Here is a 16,623-nt window from a genome sequence, read left to right as displayed (position 1 = left end):
TTGTTTTCAGTTACAGGAAAAATCTGTATCCTAATTGTTCTGACAGCATCAAGAACGTTAGATTAAACAGGGGGAGCGCAAGGATTAAAAGGGGTTTAGCGTAGGGTCAATAAAATCAAAGACATAAACTTAAAAGGAAATCAGCAGCCTGGGTTTTCAAAACTAGGTGCAGCTCCTGCAAGCTAAGGAGAGAAAGGGAGCTGCCCTCAGGTCAGAGGCCACTCACCCTGTCCCCTGGTGTGCCTCTGCCTGGGACCCCAGCAGCTGCCTGCCTCCCACTGTGATGTGACCCCACCCCCACCCCAGGGTGCCCCCCAGGCTCTGTGGCCAGGTCCCCCACTGCAAGGTTCCCCCCAAGCTTTGTGACCAGGTCCCCCCCAGGGTGCCCCCCAGACTCTGTGGCCAGGATCCCAACTGCAAGGTGCCCCCCAGGCTCTGTGGCCAGGTCCCCCACCCCAGGGTGCCCCCCAAGCTCTGTGGCCAGGTCCCCCACCCCAGGGTGCCCCCCAGCCTCTGTGGCCACATCCCCCACTGCAAGGTGCCCCCAAGCTCTGTGGCCACATCCCCCCCAGGGTGCCCCCCAGACTCTGTGGCCAGGTCCCCCCGACCCCAGTGTGCCCCCCCAGGCTCTGTGGCCAGGTCCCCCACGGCCAGGTCCCCCGCTGCAAGGTCCCCCCCAAGCTCTATGGCCAGGTCCCCCCCACCCCAGGGTGCCCCCCAGGCTCTGTGGCCAAGTCCCACACGACAAGCTGCTCCCTTAGTGAGCCCCCCTCCCTCCACTACCCCAGGTTAGGGACCCGCTCCGCCGCGCCCCATTAGCGGCCGAGGTTGCTCGGGTCAAGCGAAGCCCGGGAACTGATACGCCGATGCACGGTCGCTCCGCCCCCTTCTTGTTGCCAAGATACAGGCCCCCACCCACCCCTCTCTCTCGCCCTCCAGCTCGCTGCGCGCTCGGAAGGTGGCGCTGCGCAACGGACTCGCCGCTTGAACGCCTTGAAGGTGATTGGCCACCAAAGGCTGCCCGTCAAACCAGGCTTGATTCCGCCCACGGGAGCGGTGACGTGTTTCAGTATCGCCCGGGGAAGAAAACGGAGGCCGGGCGTGAGTGTCGCCCGTGCTTTGCGTCATGAACGGCGTCTGGGGTGAGTTCATCTGCTTTGGGGGAGTCCAACCGTGCAGCGGAGGGAGGGGGAAGAGCCCAGCTCTGCGGGCGGGGACAGTCTAACCTTGCGCCCGACGTTGAGGGCCATGAGGAAGATGGGTGGGGGAGAAGGAAGAGTCCAAGCTTGCAGCCCGGGGGGCGGGGTCCAGGCCTGGAGACAGGGGAGGAGGGAAGAGTCCACCCCTGAAGCAAGGACCGGGGTAGAGCAGGGTGATGTGGAGCTGGGGGGTGGAGGGGAAGAGTCCAAGCCTACTGCGGGGGGGAGGGAAGAGTCCAAGGCTGCATGGGGGGGCGGGGGCTCAGCCTGGGGGCCTGCCCCTCAACAGTGTCAGTGCGGGTGGGTGGGACTCAGCGATGGGTTGGGGGGGCGGTGGCTGGCCCTGGGGGTAGGTGCCCCTGAACTCACTGGCCTTCCACGGCCTGGGTGTGCCCAGGCTGCTGGCGGGATCTGGGCCATGTGCACGCCCGGGCCCACCAGGACTGTGGCAGCCAGTGAGGGGTGCTGTGTCAGGAGGAGGGAGCCTCTGTGTACCTGCCCTGATATCTCCAGGCCTGGACTACCCCATTTCCTCAATCCCTCCTACAACTGGAGCCCCCACCTCGCTACTAGAGGCTTCCGGTGTGAACCACACCACACCAGAAAAAGCCTACTTTGCTCTCCTGCTACACACCCTGATGAGCAAAGCAACCACCTGATCTTACTGCCACAGGTTGACCTGCTGCTCTCCCCCCACTCTGTATTTACCTTCCCTTTGCCATTGTTGGCATTAATATTTCTACCTAAAACAACCCACCATTGCTACCATCACTGGCACCAACCAGTGAGATCAGGTGACTGGTGGGTCCTTGGCACTTCACTTACTGTCGCAGCTAGTCCTACTCTGAGCAGGATTAGAGAACATGGATCAAGCCCTAAGTCTGTGCTAGCAGTCCCACTGTTGCCTCCTTGGTGGAGCTGCACCAGGGGCATCAATGTTAGGGAATAAAGTCTAAGGGAATAAAGCCTTTGGGTCTGCTGTTTCAAATACTTACTGCCAGGTGTAGCCTTAGTACCTTGTTATTCTCTTACAGGTAATAACCATTAAACCCAGTAATAAGAGTTTGAAGAATCAGCACCTTAAATAATAAAATGTTTTAGGGTAGGGATTTTCTGTACGAGAGAGAGAGATCAGTGCATATTGTGTTGCCTGAGCCATCCTCATATAAATAATAAATCATAAAGTGTGTGTGATAGGTTTTTGGTGCTATATAAATAACTTACAATAAAAAATCACACAGTACAAGTTCTTAAATTAATTTCTGCATGCAGCTAAGGTACTACAGCAGACTTTAAAGTATGGATCAGAGCTTGAAGTCTATGCAAGTCTCATCATGGAACTCATTGGGAGCAAAATCAAGTCTCTCATGACTGAGTCAGAAAGTGGTTCTGGCTCTCTTAGGGAGATGATGCGTTGATTAGGAACTTAATTGTCTAGCTAATAACACTTTGGAATCTTTGTAGATGAGTTAATGATAGAAAAGTATATAAGTGAAACTTAATACTCCATTTAATAAACCTAAATATGTTCTTGGTGTAAACCCTCTAGAAGACAGGAGTGGGAGAAACAAATATTAAACACTGTTGGTTCCTGTCACGAAAGACTGTCTTGTAAAAACTCAGATTTCAAAATAACACTCAGCCAACAATACAATAATAGGGAATTCAACAATCTGATCAACTGTTACATTGAATCAGAGTGACACATTGTAACAGGTGCTAAAAGTCCGGTCTCTTTCATAACCCACATTGAATGAGAGCTAGGATTTAATTTCAAAGAATGTTAATATTTTATGTTTTGTCCATGTTTGCAGATTTGCATTAAGCTGAGAGTTCCAAATGTAATTGGGTAATTACTGCTGAAAGTAGCAAGATGGCAGCAAACCCTCCAAGTCAAGGTAATTTTTAAACTAGATATTCTTGTTGATATCTATTGAACTGCAGACACTTTGCTTTCGTTGTATTCATTCATTGTTCGGGTGTGTTTAAGGAGAAAAATTAGAGGTGACGTTCTGGTCCCATTGAAGTCATTGGGACCAGGATTTCATCCTGTAAGTATAATTTAAGGGGAAACAATTTTTGAGGCAGGAATCCTGTTTCCAAGATTTCAATAGGACTAGATTCCCTTTTTTGTTTTAACTTTTTTAAGGGTGCAAAAAGGGGTAAGAGAAATACAAAACTACTAATTATACTGGGAGCACAGAGTTAGTGGATGTCTCTTTAAACTCAAATCCCAAAAGAAAACAAATGAGACTTTACAGTGATGTAATATTTTTTTTTTAAGTTCCAGTTATTTTGCTATTCTCAGTGGCTCTTGTACACTGAATTTGGCTCTTGGTTGCCAAGCTGTGCATCTGGGAGCATACTGAAGGTCCAAAGAGGCACAGTTCTGCAAGTGAGAACAAAAGATGAGAAGAGATATTAGCCATCAAGAATAGATAACAAGAGCTTGAGATCACAAAGAAACACAGAACAAAGTAATGCTAACTATTTTTATAAAGCTTGTTTATATTATGACAATAGTTGTATATTTAAATTTGTCTAAGTGCAAATTTAATAACCAAAGAACTCAATGGAAAATCTGGCTTATTTTAACATGTTACCATGGAAAAGATTGAAATTAAAAGAACAAAAAGGAGGCAAAAAATAGTGTGCTTGGTTATTGAGAAATACTGGTTTGTTGAACACATTGATCCCAGTGTGGTTTACAAAGTATGGCCCCAATTCCAAGTTGTCCTGTATGGATAGAGTCCTATGAGCAGCCCCCTGCACTGAATGTCTTCCAGGGTAGTGGTCTGTGCCCCCAAACCTGTTAACACTAGCACACAAGTAACTGTACACCTAAATGCAAACACTTATGTGAGAGAGTAGCCCCATTGCAATACCAGACTTTTAAATACAGAAGTTGCTTCACCTGTCACTGAAGTACAGCCACCTCTGAAGTGGAACATAAGACTTGTTTATAAGCCCAGACCAATATTGGACATGAAAGAAAGAGATTGTTGTATCAAATAGATGGATTTGGGAATGTGGGGGGACAGATGTGCTGATTTGCGGAAGAAAGTACTTATAAAAAGCTTTGTAGAATTTTGCAAAAAAAGATGGAGGGATAGTCCCATTGACTTCAAATGGGATTCAGCATGGGCATACTTTTGTAGGATTTGGCCTTAAACATCAAACTTGTAAATACATAATAAACCTTGGTTTTGGCTGTAAAAATCAGTTTAACTCCATCATTACAGAGACAAACAAATATTCCAATGCTGAATTTAGAGCTTCACTTCCAAAGATTTGAATACAAATTTACAAGTCTGACTCACGTGATTATTTCTTCTTCCTCCTCCCCCAAAGTTTAGGTAGCTTATAACTTAGAAAGGAAAACTGCAATTATTTAATTTTATTGCTCAAGTACTCCCTTAAGAATCACTCAAGGAGATGAATATTTTTTTTATAGTATAAATATTATAAACAAAAGCATTCAAAAAACTCTCTTAACTCTTTAAAGAAACAAAAAGTAAATGGGCAAAAGAACAGGACTCTAAGACAAAAAGAAGAAATCGGGTGTCAGAAGGATTCAGCAATAATCTCCTAGTTCTGCCTGGCCAAAGAGTACTAGCCTAAGTGCAGACTGATAGACACACTTGGCTCATGCATCACTTGTTGTTATCAGGCTTGCAGTATAGCACAAATATTGATGCTATTCAGGGAATTTATTCTTTGATGTGTTGCTTCTTAATTAAAAGTACAAGGTTAAAGACTTCACTTCACACCCATTCTGCTTAATTTTTGAACAGGTAGCTTATTCAGATTTACCAAAAGAAACATACACACACACACACTTGTTATATAAGTAAACAGCATCTTGTGTATTTTTGCTTCAAGCAATTGAGCAAACTTTTTTAAAATTATTTTATCAGCAGTGTAACTCCATGTCCTTACAGCTGTGAACTCAAACTATAAATGTTAAGGTTTTGCTAAACAGGTTTATTTTAGTTTCATTGGAACACATTATAAAATACTCCTTCATTAGAGTTCCAAAGATGAGATGTGTAGGAGGACTGAAAAGCCAAATAGGACTCTGAATAAAAGCCTTACTTTGTGGCTCTTATATCATGGAGCGCTTATAAATTTCCTCTAATAAAGAAAAGGAAAAGCTTTTAGTGTGGTGTACAGTGTCTTTAGGAAGTGTTTACAGACCACTGTGGCTTTGAAAATAAGCTTTTAAAGCAAGAAATAAACTGAGTGCTTGGCAATAAATGGTAATACATTCTTAACCATTTGTTACATGTATTAATAGGACTGGTGCTGCTGCTGATGATATACTTATGCACAAAGCTGGGAACAAAGAAGGCATCTGTCTTGGGTGACAGCATCATAGGTTTTATTCTACATGTGACCTTCCTGTAAGCATTAGTGTGATGGTAGCAACACAATAGTTACGTTTTGAGAAAGTACTGTTCCTCTAGGCCCCACTTCAGAGAAATGGAAGAAATACGTTCTGCCTATTTTTCTCTCACAGGGCTAAATTCTGCCAGCTGACCTACACAAAAGATTTGTGCAATTTAACATAAGATAAACTTCTGAGGCACTGATGTTGGCCCAAAAGTGTAATTTTCAATGTGCTGTTATTCTCCCTTTGTTAGGTGCTCTTATATGTCTTCTAGCTGCTATTTATTCACTTTAAGTAGTACTGATTTTTGGTTAAACATTTTTTCTTTCATGCTGACAAAGCCTCATATAGAGGGTACAGGGATTGGTTTAAAAATGTATGTTAGCCAAGAGCAGTCTTATGAAACTGGCGAATCATTAGTCCAATTTAAGCCACAATTCAGTGTAAAGAAGAAAATTGTACTTTTACTTTGAATTATGTAATCAAGAGGGAGTCATCTACCAATTGTACAACTCTTCAGAGATCCAAATGCAAAACCTCGCCCTTGAGGGCATTAGTAGATTTGACATTCCCTGGAGGACTTTGCATCCATAACCTAATGAACAAATTATATTCATATGTATATGTGGTCATAGGCATGAGGGACAGATAAAATATTAATAATCCTTTAATAATTCAAGTGTAATTTAATGAGTTACTAATATTCATTTTGCTTAACTGCTGCAGAACGTGTGAGACCATAGAATGTAAATTACCACAAAAATTGTGTAATAGTCTGCTATATTGTATTTTGTGATTGCAGTAGTCGCAATTAACATATGAAAAATGGTGGAGTAATTACTTACAGATTGCCTAGAAACCCAAAATATGTTGCATAAGTTGTTAGGATTCTGCTGTTTCCGATATTGCCTCATAGAATGAAGATCACCCTTATGATGATGATTTGTATTTTGATAGAGAAATTACTTTGAAATGTATTCTGAATTGAGCAGAAAGAACAAGGAATGTGGTGGTGGTATATTTTTAAATGCTCTGAGACGCTGTACAGTATGTATCTACATCTGGGTTCAAGGTGTGGCTCTTTTCTGAAAAGTGGTCAAAGTGGCATTACGAGTTTCATTGTTTCTCAGTGATTTCCAGTTCGCATGTGCTCAGATTACAAGTAAAAAGATTCTTCTAACTGCCAACGCTGCTATTTCAACCTCACTTTCTAAAAGCCAGTATCCCGTCCCCCCCCCCCCCCCCTCCTTCTGCCCCATATTGCAAAGCCTCATCAGTAGGGGAAACATGGTTTTGTGGGCCAAATTAGGCCATCAGTCACATTTATACAATCTGTAACTTGGTGTTCAAGCCTGGTAAGTCTTATGAGGGGACTCTTCATAGGTCATTGCTTTCATTGTTTCAGATTTTCTTGTAAAAATATCCTTCGGGTAGGGGTCATGTTCACTCTGGGAAAAGAAAAGGCATCGGGGAAGCAGAAGATAGTTTGTAAAGAAATCCATGCTCCTTTCTCTTGCTTTGGGGCCCAAAGTCCAGAATTTCATGAACAGGAATTCCCCCTCTCTTGTGTAAGCTAAGCCCTCTATGGCATCAGTTTCAGTAAACTGTGCTTTTTGCTTCTCTGAAGTGGATTCTCATGCAATTCAGGGTATGTGCCACATCTGTTTTGCATGTGAAAAATCAAAGTGATGCAAGCAGGTTTTCAGCTCACCCACTGAGTACAGAGCGTGGCACTTGAAGTTAGAAGAGCCAAACTTTAAAAGGCAGATTTGAGCTGTAAATATCTTATCCTGAGTTTTAGAGCCAGCTCTGCCATTGACTTATGTGGCCTTGGGCAAATCATTTCATCTCACTATCCCTGTCAGCAAAAGAGGAATAATACTGCTTGCCCATCTACATAACAGGGATGTTCTGAGGTTAAATTTTGGTAAAGTGTAGACATTGTAAGGCTATTAAAAGGAAACTACTCAATTAGTGAAGGTGTGAATTGAAAGTTCGTCATTAGAAGAATTCTTAGTCTAAAGCCCTTTGCATTTTTATGTTTAAATCAGGCCTTTAGTGACAGTGGTAATATGCTTCTTGTATAACCACATTTTGGTATAGGAATTGTATAAAGGCAGAACAGAGGAATTAAAAACATTATAATTGCAGCATGGGATTTTTGTAGCTTCTTCAGTTGGTCTTTAATGAAGTGCTTTTAAGCAAGACTGTCGTCCTCTTAAGTATTGCCAGATCTGATAAGAATGAATTTACTGAAGATGCCAGTTTCTCTGTAAATAGGACCTTTTTCCTGTGATTTTATATAAATGTTTGGGTATTTCCCCCCCACAGAACACCCTTCAATTACATGAATACTGTTAATCAGATTACTTACAGTTAAAATTATAATTACTGAATCAAATTGCTTAATGGACAGCAGCCTTGCCAATGCTTTATTTCTCCCTTTTTGCTGTGCCTGACTATATAGTTTCAGAGCAAACAATCACTTTACGCTTTAGTATTGGGGAGATGGGGAAAGAGAAGAGGTAGCAGGACAAAGATCCCTGCTGTTCCCCTGTAGTGTTTTCAGTATATAACACTATCTTCCACTGTGGCAAGTATGTTGCTGATCACACTTAATTCATAATCCTTTTCAGACATTTGCATTTCAGTTTAAAATAGCTTATTTTATCCTACATCTCTAAAATTGAGGCATACAACCAGTTTCATGATGAAAACAAGATTAATTGGGGGTACAAAACTGTTTGAAAAACCATTCACAGAGAATCGTTATCAGTGGTCCACAGTCGTGCTGGAAGGGCATAACAAGTGGGATTCCACAGGGATCAGTTCTGGGTCCCATTCTGTTAATCTGTGATTTAGATAATAGTACACTTAAAAAATGTGTGGACGATACCAAGCTGGGAGGGGTTGCAAGTCCTTTGGAGGACAGGATTAAAATTCAAAATGATCTGGACAAACTGGAGAAATGGTCTGAAGTAAATAGCATGAAATTCGATGAGGACAAATGCAAAGTGCTCCATTTAGGAAGGAACAATCAGTTGCACACATACAAAATGGGAAATGACTGCCTAGGAAGGAGTAGTACAGAAAGGGATCTGGGGGTCTTAGTGGATCACAAGCTAAATATGAGTTAACAGTGTAACACTGTTGCAAAAAACAACAACAAAAAACACATCATTCTGGGATGTATTAGCTCGAGTGTTGTAAGCAAGACTTGAGAAGTAATTCTTCCGCTCTGCTCAGGCCTTAGCTGGAGTATTGTGTCCAGTTCTGGGCGCCACATTTCAGGAAGGATGTGGACAAATTGGAAAAAGTCCAGAGAGGAGCAACAGAAATGATTAAAGGTCTAGAAAACATGACCTATGAGAGAAGATTGAAAAAATTGTGTTTGTTCAGTCTGGGAAAAGAGAAGACCGAGAGGATATGATCACACTTTTCGAGTACATAAAAGGCTGTTACAAGGAGGAGGGAGAAGAATTGTTCTTCTTAACCTCTGAGGGTAGGACAAGAAGCAATGGGCTTAAATTGCAGCAAGGGCGGTTTAGGTTGGACATTAGGAAAAACTTCCTAACTGTCAGGGTGGTTAAGCACTGAAATAAATTGCCAAGAGAGGTTGTGGAATCTCCCTCATTGGAGATTTTTAAGAGCAAATTAGACAAACACTTGTCAGGGATATTTAATCCTGCCATAAGTGCAGGGGACTGAACTAGATAACGTCTCGAGGTCCCTTCCAGTCCTATGATTCCATGAATTTATATAACCGGCATAATGTAAATCTTAGCTAAAAATACCAGTTAAAAAGGTGTCCCTCATTTACCCCACCTCGTGCTCTGATCTTCAAGTATGCATTTGGTGCATGTATTTTAAGAAAGGTCAGATTGCAGTGGGGGTGGTTCTCTATACAAAGCCTACCCCCATTCCACTGATAAGATCTAGTGTGTTCACTTGTAAACATGTGGCTAAAGACTGCGTGGAGTAGATACACTGTTGACATTTTGGATTTAGCTCAGACCTTGTGTAATATGTAGAGGTACTTAAAATGTCCTTGGGTTGGTACTGGTATCTCAAATATTTAAGATCAGAGTGCAAAAATTACAGCTGTTTTCCTCTCCCAAGGCTCAGCTGTCTTAGAGCAGGGGCAACTGAGTCATCTAGACAGATGTTATACTGAAAACATCAGGTTCCTCGGGTGATGGATGGTTTCTCATTTTCTTGACAATTGATCTTGCATTGGTCACTGAAAGCCTAAACATGGGGCTATTTTTTTTTGACAGTGTTTTGTGATTTAGGAATGAGGCAGTGAGAGAAATCAGAGTAACAGGCAGTAAGTTCTTGACAGTTGGTCCTTGCGGTGGACCAAGCCTTATCGTAGATTTGTAGCGGCACAAGTCTTTTAAAAGAGATATAAAATACACTAATAGTGGCTCTTTAAGATGGCAGCCATTTTAAGTGTGTCTCAGTTTCCCTCCTTACTGATTCTGTCTCTTGAAACCATCCCTTGCACCAAAGATTCCTTTCTGCTCCCTAAGAACATTCAATGAACCAAGTTAGGGCAAAACTTTTTTAGATCTATACAGTAGAACTTAACTGCAATACTCTGATTACTAGTCATGCCAGAACTCCCTGACTTCAGTGAGAGGTTATGGCGGTGTAGAGAAAGCAGAATACTTGCATCTGAGATAGACTAGATATATCGGAAAGGAGAATTTTGTCGTGTCTAATTTTAGAGCAAATGGGCCTTATCATTTACTCATTATTCAAGCAAAACTCTCATTATAGTTCCAGAGTTCTCCCTGACTCCAGTATAAAGAATAATGCCCTGTGAATGCATTCATTCATTTTTGTCATGCTTTCAAATTGTATGTCCATTCACTTTAAAAAATAAAATAAAATTAGTCTCTGACACTATCAAAAAGCCAAATATTTAGCAGATACACCTCTTGGCTATAGCTATAAAACTGGTTCCTGAACAAAACCTAACTAGAGATGATAGCTAATATATTTTAAAATATATTAATATGTATGATATCTTTAGGAAGCCATTTCATGTTGTAAAATGAGAGGGAAAAATAAAACCTATTTATTAATAGCCTTTCAGATTGATACAAAGCTTTGAAGATTAGTATATTCATCATAATGTCATACTGTGCAGTGACTTTAATTCCATAAGGTTATAGGTGCCCCATGTAAAAAGGCAAATCTAATATTTTTCTGATTCTTACCAGGTTTTCAGAATAAAAATAGGGTTGCAATCTTGGCAGAACTAGACAAGGAGAAGAGAAAATTACTTATGCAAAACCAGTCTTCCACTAATCACCCTGGAGCCAGGTACTTCATGTTCATATACCTGTTTGGACAATATTTGATTTTCTTTGATGTACAAGTGTGTTCTTTCTTTATAGGTAATCATCTGTAGATCTAAACAAAATATATAAGAGTTGTGTGCTTCATGCCCCCAATAACCAGTGCAAGAATAATGATTGTGTTTGTTTCTGGATTCTGAATCTTGACCTACATGTTTTCTCTTTGTGTATGAGAGAGAGAGAAAAATGGGGTGCTTCACAGCTGCTAAGCAAGCCCTCTTAAAGGAGCATGCTCCCAGAAAATGTTTGTTTATTAAGCTAATATGGTATTTCTTTTGTGCTTCAAAATATCCTTTTTAAATCTAGATAACAAAACAATATCTTCCCCTAATAAAATAAGTGAAAATTAGTATTCTATTCCAGTTTTTTTTTAAAGCAGTGCAGTTCAGTGTTTGTTATAAATCCTTCTGTTCAGAGGGTCACTACTTAGCTCCAAGTATTCACATAGGTCTTAACAAGAGAGCAACTACAGTGATTATGGGTTTGGAGCGGGTCCCATATGAGGAGAGATTAACGAGGCTAGGACTTTTCAGCTTGGAAAAGAGGAGACTAAGGGGGGATATGACAGAAGTATATAAAATCACAAGTGGTGTGGATAAAGTGAATAAGAAAAAGTTATTTACTTGTTCCCATAATATAAGAACTTGGGGCCACCAAATGAAGTTAATGGACAGCAGTTTTAAAACAAAAGGAAGTTCTTCTTCACACAGCGCACAGTCAACTTGTGGGACTACTTGCTTGAGGAGGTTGTGAAGGCTAGGACTATAGCAGGGTTTAAAAGAGAACTAGGTAAATTCATAGAGGTTAAGTCCATTAATGGCTGTTAGCCAGGATGGGTAAGGAATGGTGTCCCTAGGCTCTGTTTGTCAGAGGGTGGAAATGGATGGCAGGAGAGAGATCACTTGGTTATTACCTGTTAGGTTTACTCCCTCTGGGGCACCTGGCATTGGCCACTGTCAGTAGACAGGATACTGGGCTGGATGGACCTTTGGTCTGACCCAGTATGGGCATTCTTACGTTCTTTACTACTACTTTTAGAGATTTCCCCCCAGTTCAGAAGTGTTTAGCATGAAGCAGCTCTGATTGTCCTTAATGGGAGCTGCTGGGTGATGAGCGCTTTTAAAAATCTGGCACTTTAGACATTACAGGTCCCATCAAAATCAGTAAGAGCTGGATTGAGCTCTCTATTAAAAAAAAATTTAAGGAAAAAGCAATGTTTTGTTTGGATTCATGTCTCAATAATTACTGTTTTAAACTGAAACCTAAAATAATATTTGCCCACAGATATGAGCACTCATTTTATATTCTATAGCTTATTAACACTTTAGCAAAAAAAGGGCTTTCATCGAGTTCTGTATCAATAGGAAATCGTTTTCCTATATGCAGAGTTCTGCAGCCATTCTGCCAAACATCTGATCTTCCCATCATGAAGAATATGGACCCATGGTTAGTGCTATTGTTTTATCACATACATTGTTTCATCACAAATACTAGTTTAGGAGAGTCACTGGGTGGCAATGGTGAAAAGGGCAAAAGCTATAGTTAAGAAACTGAATGTCAAATGACTGACATGATGCCAGCGGATTTTGATTGACATCAGTGGAGTTACACCAAGAAAAGTGAAATCAGAATCGGGCTCCAAATCTGTCAGGCTTCTGGGTTTAACTTGGCAATATTTGATATTCTCAGCAAAATGGTTCAGCTATTACATTTTGTCACTGGCATATAAAAAAATTCAAAATGTCAAGTTATGGATTTAAAAACAAAACCCCAAATCCATAGAAAATCTTGGCATCCGTTATACCCATGACCCCACATGACAAAAATGCAGCTTTTCTTACAGATGATCAATTCTGCCTGCCTCGTCTTTATTACAGCATTGCACTTGCAAGATCTTCCCTTAATAAGGATTTCCGGGATCATGCTGAGCAGCAGCACATAGCAGCACAACAAAAAGCAGCATTACAGGTGAGTGGCCAGATCCTCCTTCATTTGATTTTATTTCTGTTTTCTAACCCAGGCAGAGAACAACCTTGTACCTACAGAGCTTAGGTAAAGTATCCTTAGAAAGGTTTCTTTTTAAAGATTTTTCTATATTTGGCAACACAAATGAAATTTCAACCCCCCAGCATGCCTCCAATTCCTGATTTCCATGATACAATATCAGTAGTTGGTTTGCACTACCAAATTGCTGTTACACCATCACATTGTTGTAAAACAATTTAAAAACCTCCCAAATGCTAGCACACAAATGAACTCAAGGCAAAATTCTAGCTGGCATCACAATAAAAAAAAGAAGAGGTGGAGAGAAGTTAGAGATCTGTGGCCTCATCACTTTGGCAGTGGGAAGTAGCAAGGGGGCTTGGGGCTTTGACTAACCTGACCTTATAGGAACACTTGGTACTGCAAGAAAACATGCGCATGGTGGCCTGTGCCTGTGGCTTTTTTAGATAGCTCTGACTTAAGTACACTGACAAGTTTGGGCCCTTTGGGGTGTCACCTGATGTGCTGGGGTGCCACCGAGTCAGACTGTTCTGCCAGCCTGGGTCCCCTTTACTTGGCCTTGCTAGGTTAGGCTCACAAGCCTTTTCCAGCCATGCACACAGGCAGGGTCACACCTAACTGCACAGAGACAGATCTGCTCTGGAAAGATTCAGCTTTAGGGGCTTGCCCCAACTCTCTGGTCCCCACTCCTTTTAAAGGGTACAAACCCAGAGGTTTTATGAAATTCGCCCCCTCCCTCAGTGTGGAGGGAGATATGCACAACTCCTTGCTCACCCAGTTAGAAATCACAAACTGGGTTATGTTATAAACAAGGAATAAGTTTAACTACAGAAGGTGAATTTTAAGTGAGTATAAGAGATTAATCTGCTTTGTTCTGTCTCTGACCAAATAAAGCAAAGTACACAAGCTAAGCTCAATGTACTTGAAAAAGGTTACAAAATGTAAATTCTCATCCTAAATGTTATTTTAGGCAGGTTGCAAAGATTCTATGGTTGAGTTCCAGTTATATTCCTTTTCAGACTGGAGCCCTGTCTGACTGGACTCCCCCCTGCCTTCCCTTCAGATGGCTTTAGCAGTCTTTCTTCATGTGCAGACAGGCCATAGAGAGGAGGAGTCTTATTTGCCTTCCTCCCCACCGTTAAATAGGATTTACATAAGACGGGAATCCTTTGTTTCCCAAACTTGACTCCCTTTCTCTTCCAGTGGAAAGCGACAAGTCGTCCCAGGTAATGTTTAGTGTAGGGTGACAAGACCACCTGACTCTGTAGGATCACAGCCTCCATGAGTCAGAGGCAATATGGAGCGTCCACAGGAAGGCCAAGCCTTACCACAGTCCGTTGTCCTCACTGATGGGCCATCAGCCCTGTCTCACTTTTCCATGGTTGTACCTGAAGTGTTAGCAGTAGGCATCATCCAAAATAGCATAGTTGAAATACAGATACATAGTCCATATTCCTAACGTCAGATACAGAAGTGATATAGGCATACAAATGGAATTAATCACATTCAGTAAATTATAACCTTTCCAATGATGTCTTGCAAGACCCATCTTGCATAAGGTACATCTCACTTATTCATTCATATCATAAGCATATTTTCATAAAGAATATGGAGTGAAACATCACATACACAACAAGCACAAACAAGAGTGGGGATCTATACTGACAGTTTTCAGCATATGGTTTGTGACTCATTTGGGTCCAACAGACCAATAGAGGTCCCAAATCAATGGGAGCTGGAGTTGGTCCCCAATTGGAATCCCAGTGGGATATTAGAAGCAGACTATCTAATTCATCTGTTTGGAAGTTTGATACCAAAGCTTACGAGCAGGCTTAGACAAATGTAAAATAAATCCAAAACATGAAATTTAAACCCTGAATTATTTTGGAGGGGTGTATGTGTGTAAACTTAGTGATTTAAACAAGTGTGTTCTTCTTTCCAGCATGCACATGCACATTCTTCAGGATATTTCATAACCCAAGACTCTGCATTTGGAAATCTTATTCTTCCTGTCTTACCTCGACTAGAGTCGGAATGAGGGCTGTTATTTCTCAGAATGAAGGAGATGGATATGTTGTCCATTGTCAAAGCTGCCATCTTTCAGAACTACTTCATATGATTTGGAAAACAGATTGTGAGCTGTTTAAAAAACAACTTTTTTTTATGTATTTGACCTTTTTATTTAAAAAAGCCTGTTTCATTCTGGATTCATATGCTTCTCTTCCATGGTTGAGTTGGCTTCACCTGAGAAGAGGTGCTGTAGATTATTATGGAACTGTCAGCATTCTTCTTTAATTTCTTTTGTCAGCTCAGAGCAAGACTGTTCCCCTGACATATCACTCCTACAGTTTATTTTTTTGTTTTCCTCTCTTCTTTCATTCAGTTGGAAGGAAGGACGCCCCACCCAGAATTTGAGACACTTGTTCTAATCTGCATTTCTAAAGTATCTGTCATAGTATCTATGTACTGTACTTGACCTTAGTGAAAGCAGACAAAGTTATCATTGTCTGTCCTAAGACAGACATGAATTCAGTAGATAGATCAGTCATTTTCATTCACTCTGCAGGAACATTGTTAGTGCACCCTAATGTTTTTTACGTTTAGTTTTTGTAACAGTATCCTGGTTTCCCAGGTAGTTAGATACTATGTGCCATTGTCAGTTTTAGAGTATATAAAACCTAATTATTAACGTTATGAACAAACAATCTTGTTTATGTCCAATTATCCTCATCTTTTCTAGTGACATGGGGTAAAAATTCCCAAAGCATTTAAGTCCCATGCCATAAGTTACTTAGGCACTTTTGAAAATGTTACCCATAAAAGTTCAAGATCTGCCCTCGAATTCAAAATGTTACACTTTTAGAGTTTTTGTTCTTTCAGTGCCTTTGAAAGTGTGTGTTTGTGCTGCCCAAGTCAGAGTTTAGATTCTGTCTCTGTAAATCCTTTTCCAGGCTCATTTCAGTTCTGGCATCCCTTTTCAGCACTAGGCTGAAGCTTGGCTTACAGCGTCTATTGGTTGGATAAATTATTTTGGAAGCAAAATAATACTGGAATAAAGACACTTATTTTGGAATAGAGTTTGCACAATACTGGTGTAGCTTTATCGGTATAGTTATACTGCCATCGTTCTGCTGGTCAGTTTTCCCATGTAGACTAACCCTGGGATCTTAGTGCCAAGGAGCTTTAAAAAAAGAAAAGTGAAGATCTGGGCTTGGAATCTGCTGGTACTTTCCCATACATTATACTGGTGCCTATCTTATTCTCCGAAATCTCAGCTTACTTTTTTTTTTTTTTTAAATGAAAGTCACTAGCTATTGTGGTTGTAAAGAAAACTTCAAAAATGTGAACTGAGTATAAGTGATGCAGAGGTGAGTGTGCAGGGCGCTGGGACCAATAGCTTAGAACTGCTCTATTCATCACAGGGAGGGGTTAACTCAGGTGCCCCAGTGATGATGATTTAAATCTCAAAGTTTCAGTTTTCATGAATTAAAAGGAAGAGGGAGAGTCACTGATCTGCACAGTTTGCAGCAAGTGCACCTCGAATTGGTGCCACAAGAATGTGGTGTCTAAAATACCATTTTTCATTTATCTCCATGAAGACGGAGCCTACCCAAGGAACATAGCACAAAACAGTGAGCATATTGAAGTCCCAGCAAAGTGAAGC

General features: G+C 41.2%; 1 protein-coding gene across 5 annotated transcripts; it reads left to right on the top strand.

Moving 5' to 3' along the window:
• The first annotated feature begins 1,048 nt into the window (after positions 1-1,048).
• INIP (INTS3 and NABP interacting protein) lies at positions 1,049-16,036 on the top strand. 5 transcript variants are annotated; one of them, XM_075067382.1, is made up of 8 exons: positions 1,344-1,362; positions 3,014-3,097; positions 3,484-3,676; positions 5,497-5,602; positions 10,818-10,920; positions 12,342-12,401; positions 12,833-12,923; positions 14,902-16,036. In XM_075067382.1, exons 5-8 carry the CDS (start codon positions 10,883-10,885, stop codon positions 14,995-14,997), a joined length of 285 nt encoding a protein of 94 aa, XP_074923483.1. In that variant the 5' UTR covers positions 1,344-1,362; positions 3,014-3,097; positions 3,484-3,676; positions 5,497-5,602; positions 10,818-10,882; the 3' UTR covers positions 14,998-16,036. The 5 variants fall into 5 exon arrangements, with proteins under 5 accessions (XP_032619456.1, XP_032619459.1, XP_074923483.1 ...); XM_075067381.1 differs by lacking the exon at positions 3,484-3,676; XM_075067383.1 differs by lacking the exon at positions 5,497-5,602.
• The last annotated feature ends 587 nt before the right edge of the window (positions 16,037-16,623 follow it).

Source organism: Chelonoidis abingdonii, chromosome 6 (assembly GCF_003597395.2).
Source record: "Chelonoidis abingdonii isolate Lonesome George chromosome 6, CheloAbing_2.0, whole genome shotgun sequence".
In the NCBI taxonomy this organism is placed as follows: Eukaryota; Metazoa; Chordata; order Testudines; family Testudinidae; genus Chelonoidis; species Chelonoidis abingdonii.
The sequence above is the reverse complement of the archived record's forward strand: the minus strand, read 5'-3'. Positions and strand labels throughout refer to the sequence as shown.

Bases quoted from the DNA above. Each gene is read 5' to 3' on its own strand.
- INIP (XM_032763565.2), top strand. From the start codon at position 3,073: ATGGCAGCAAACCCTCCAAGTCAAG. The intron at 10,921-12,341 runs GTACTTCATGTT...TCCTATATGCAG, and splicing joins ACTAATCACCCTGGAGCCAG to AGTTCTGCAGCCATTCTGCC. The intron at 12,402-12,832 runs GTTAGTGCTATT...TCTTTATTACAG, and splicing joins ATGAAGAATATGGACCCATG to CATTGCACTTGCAAGATCTT.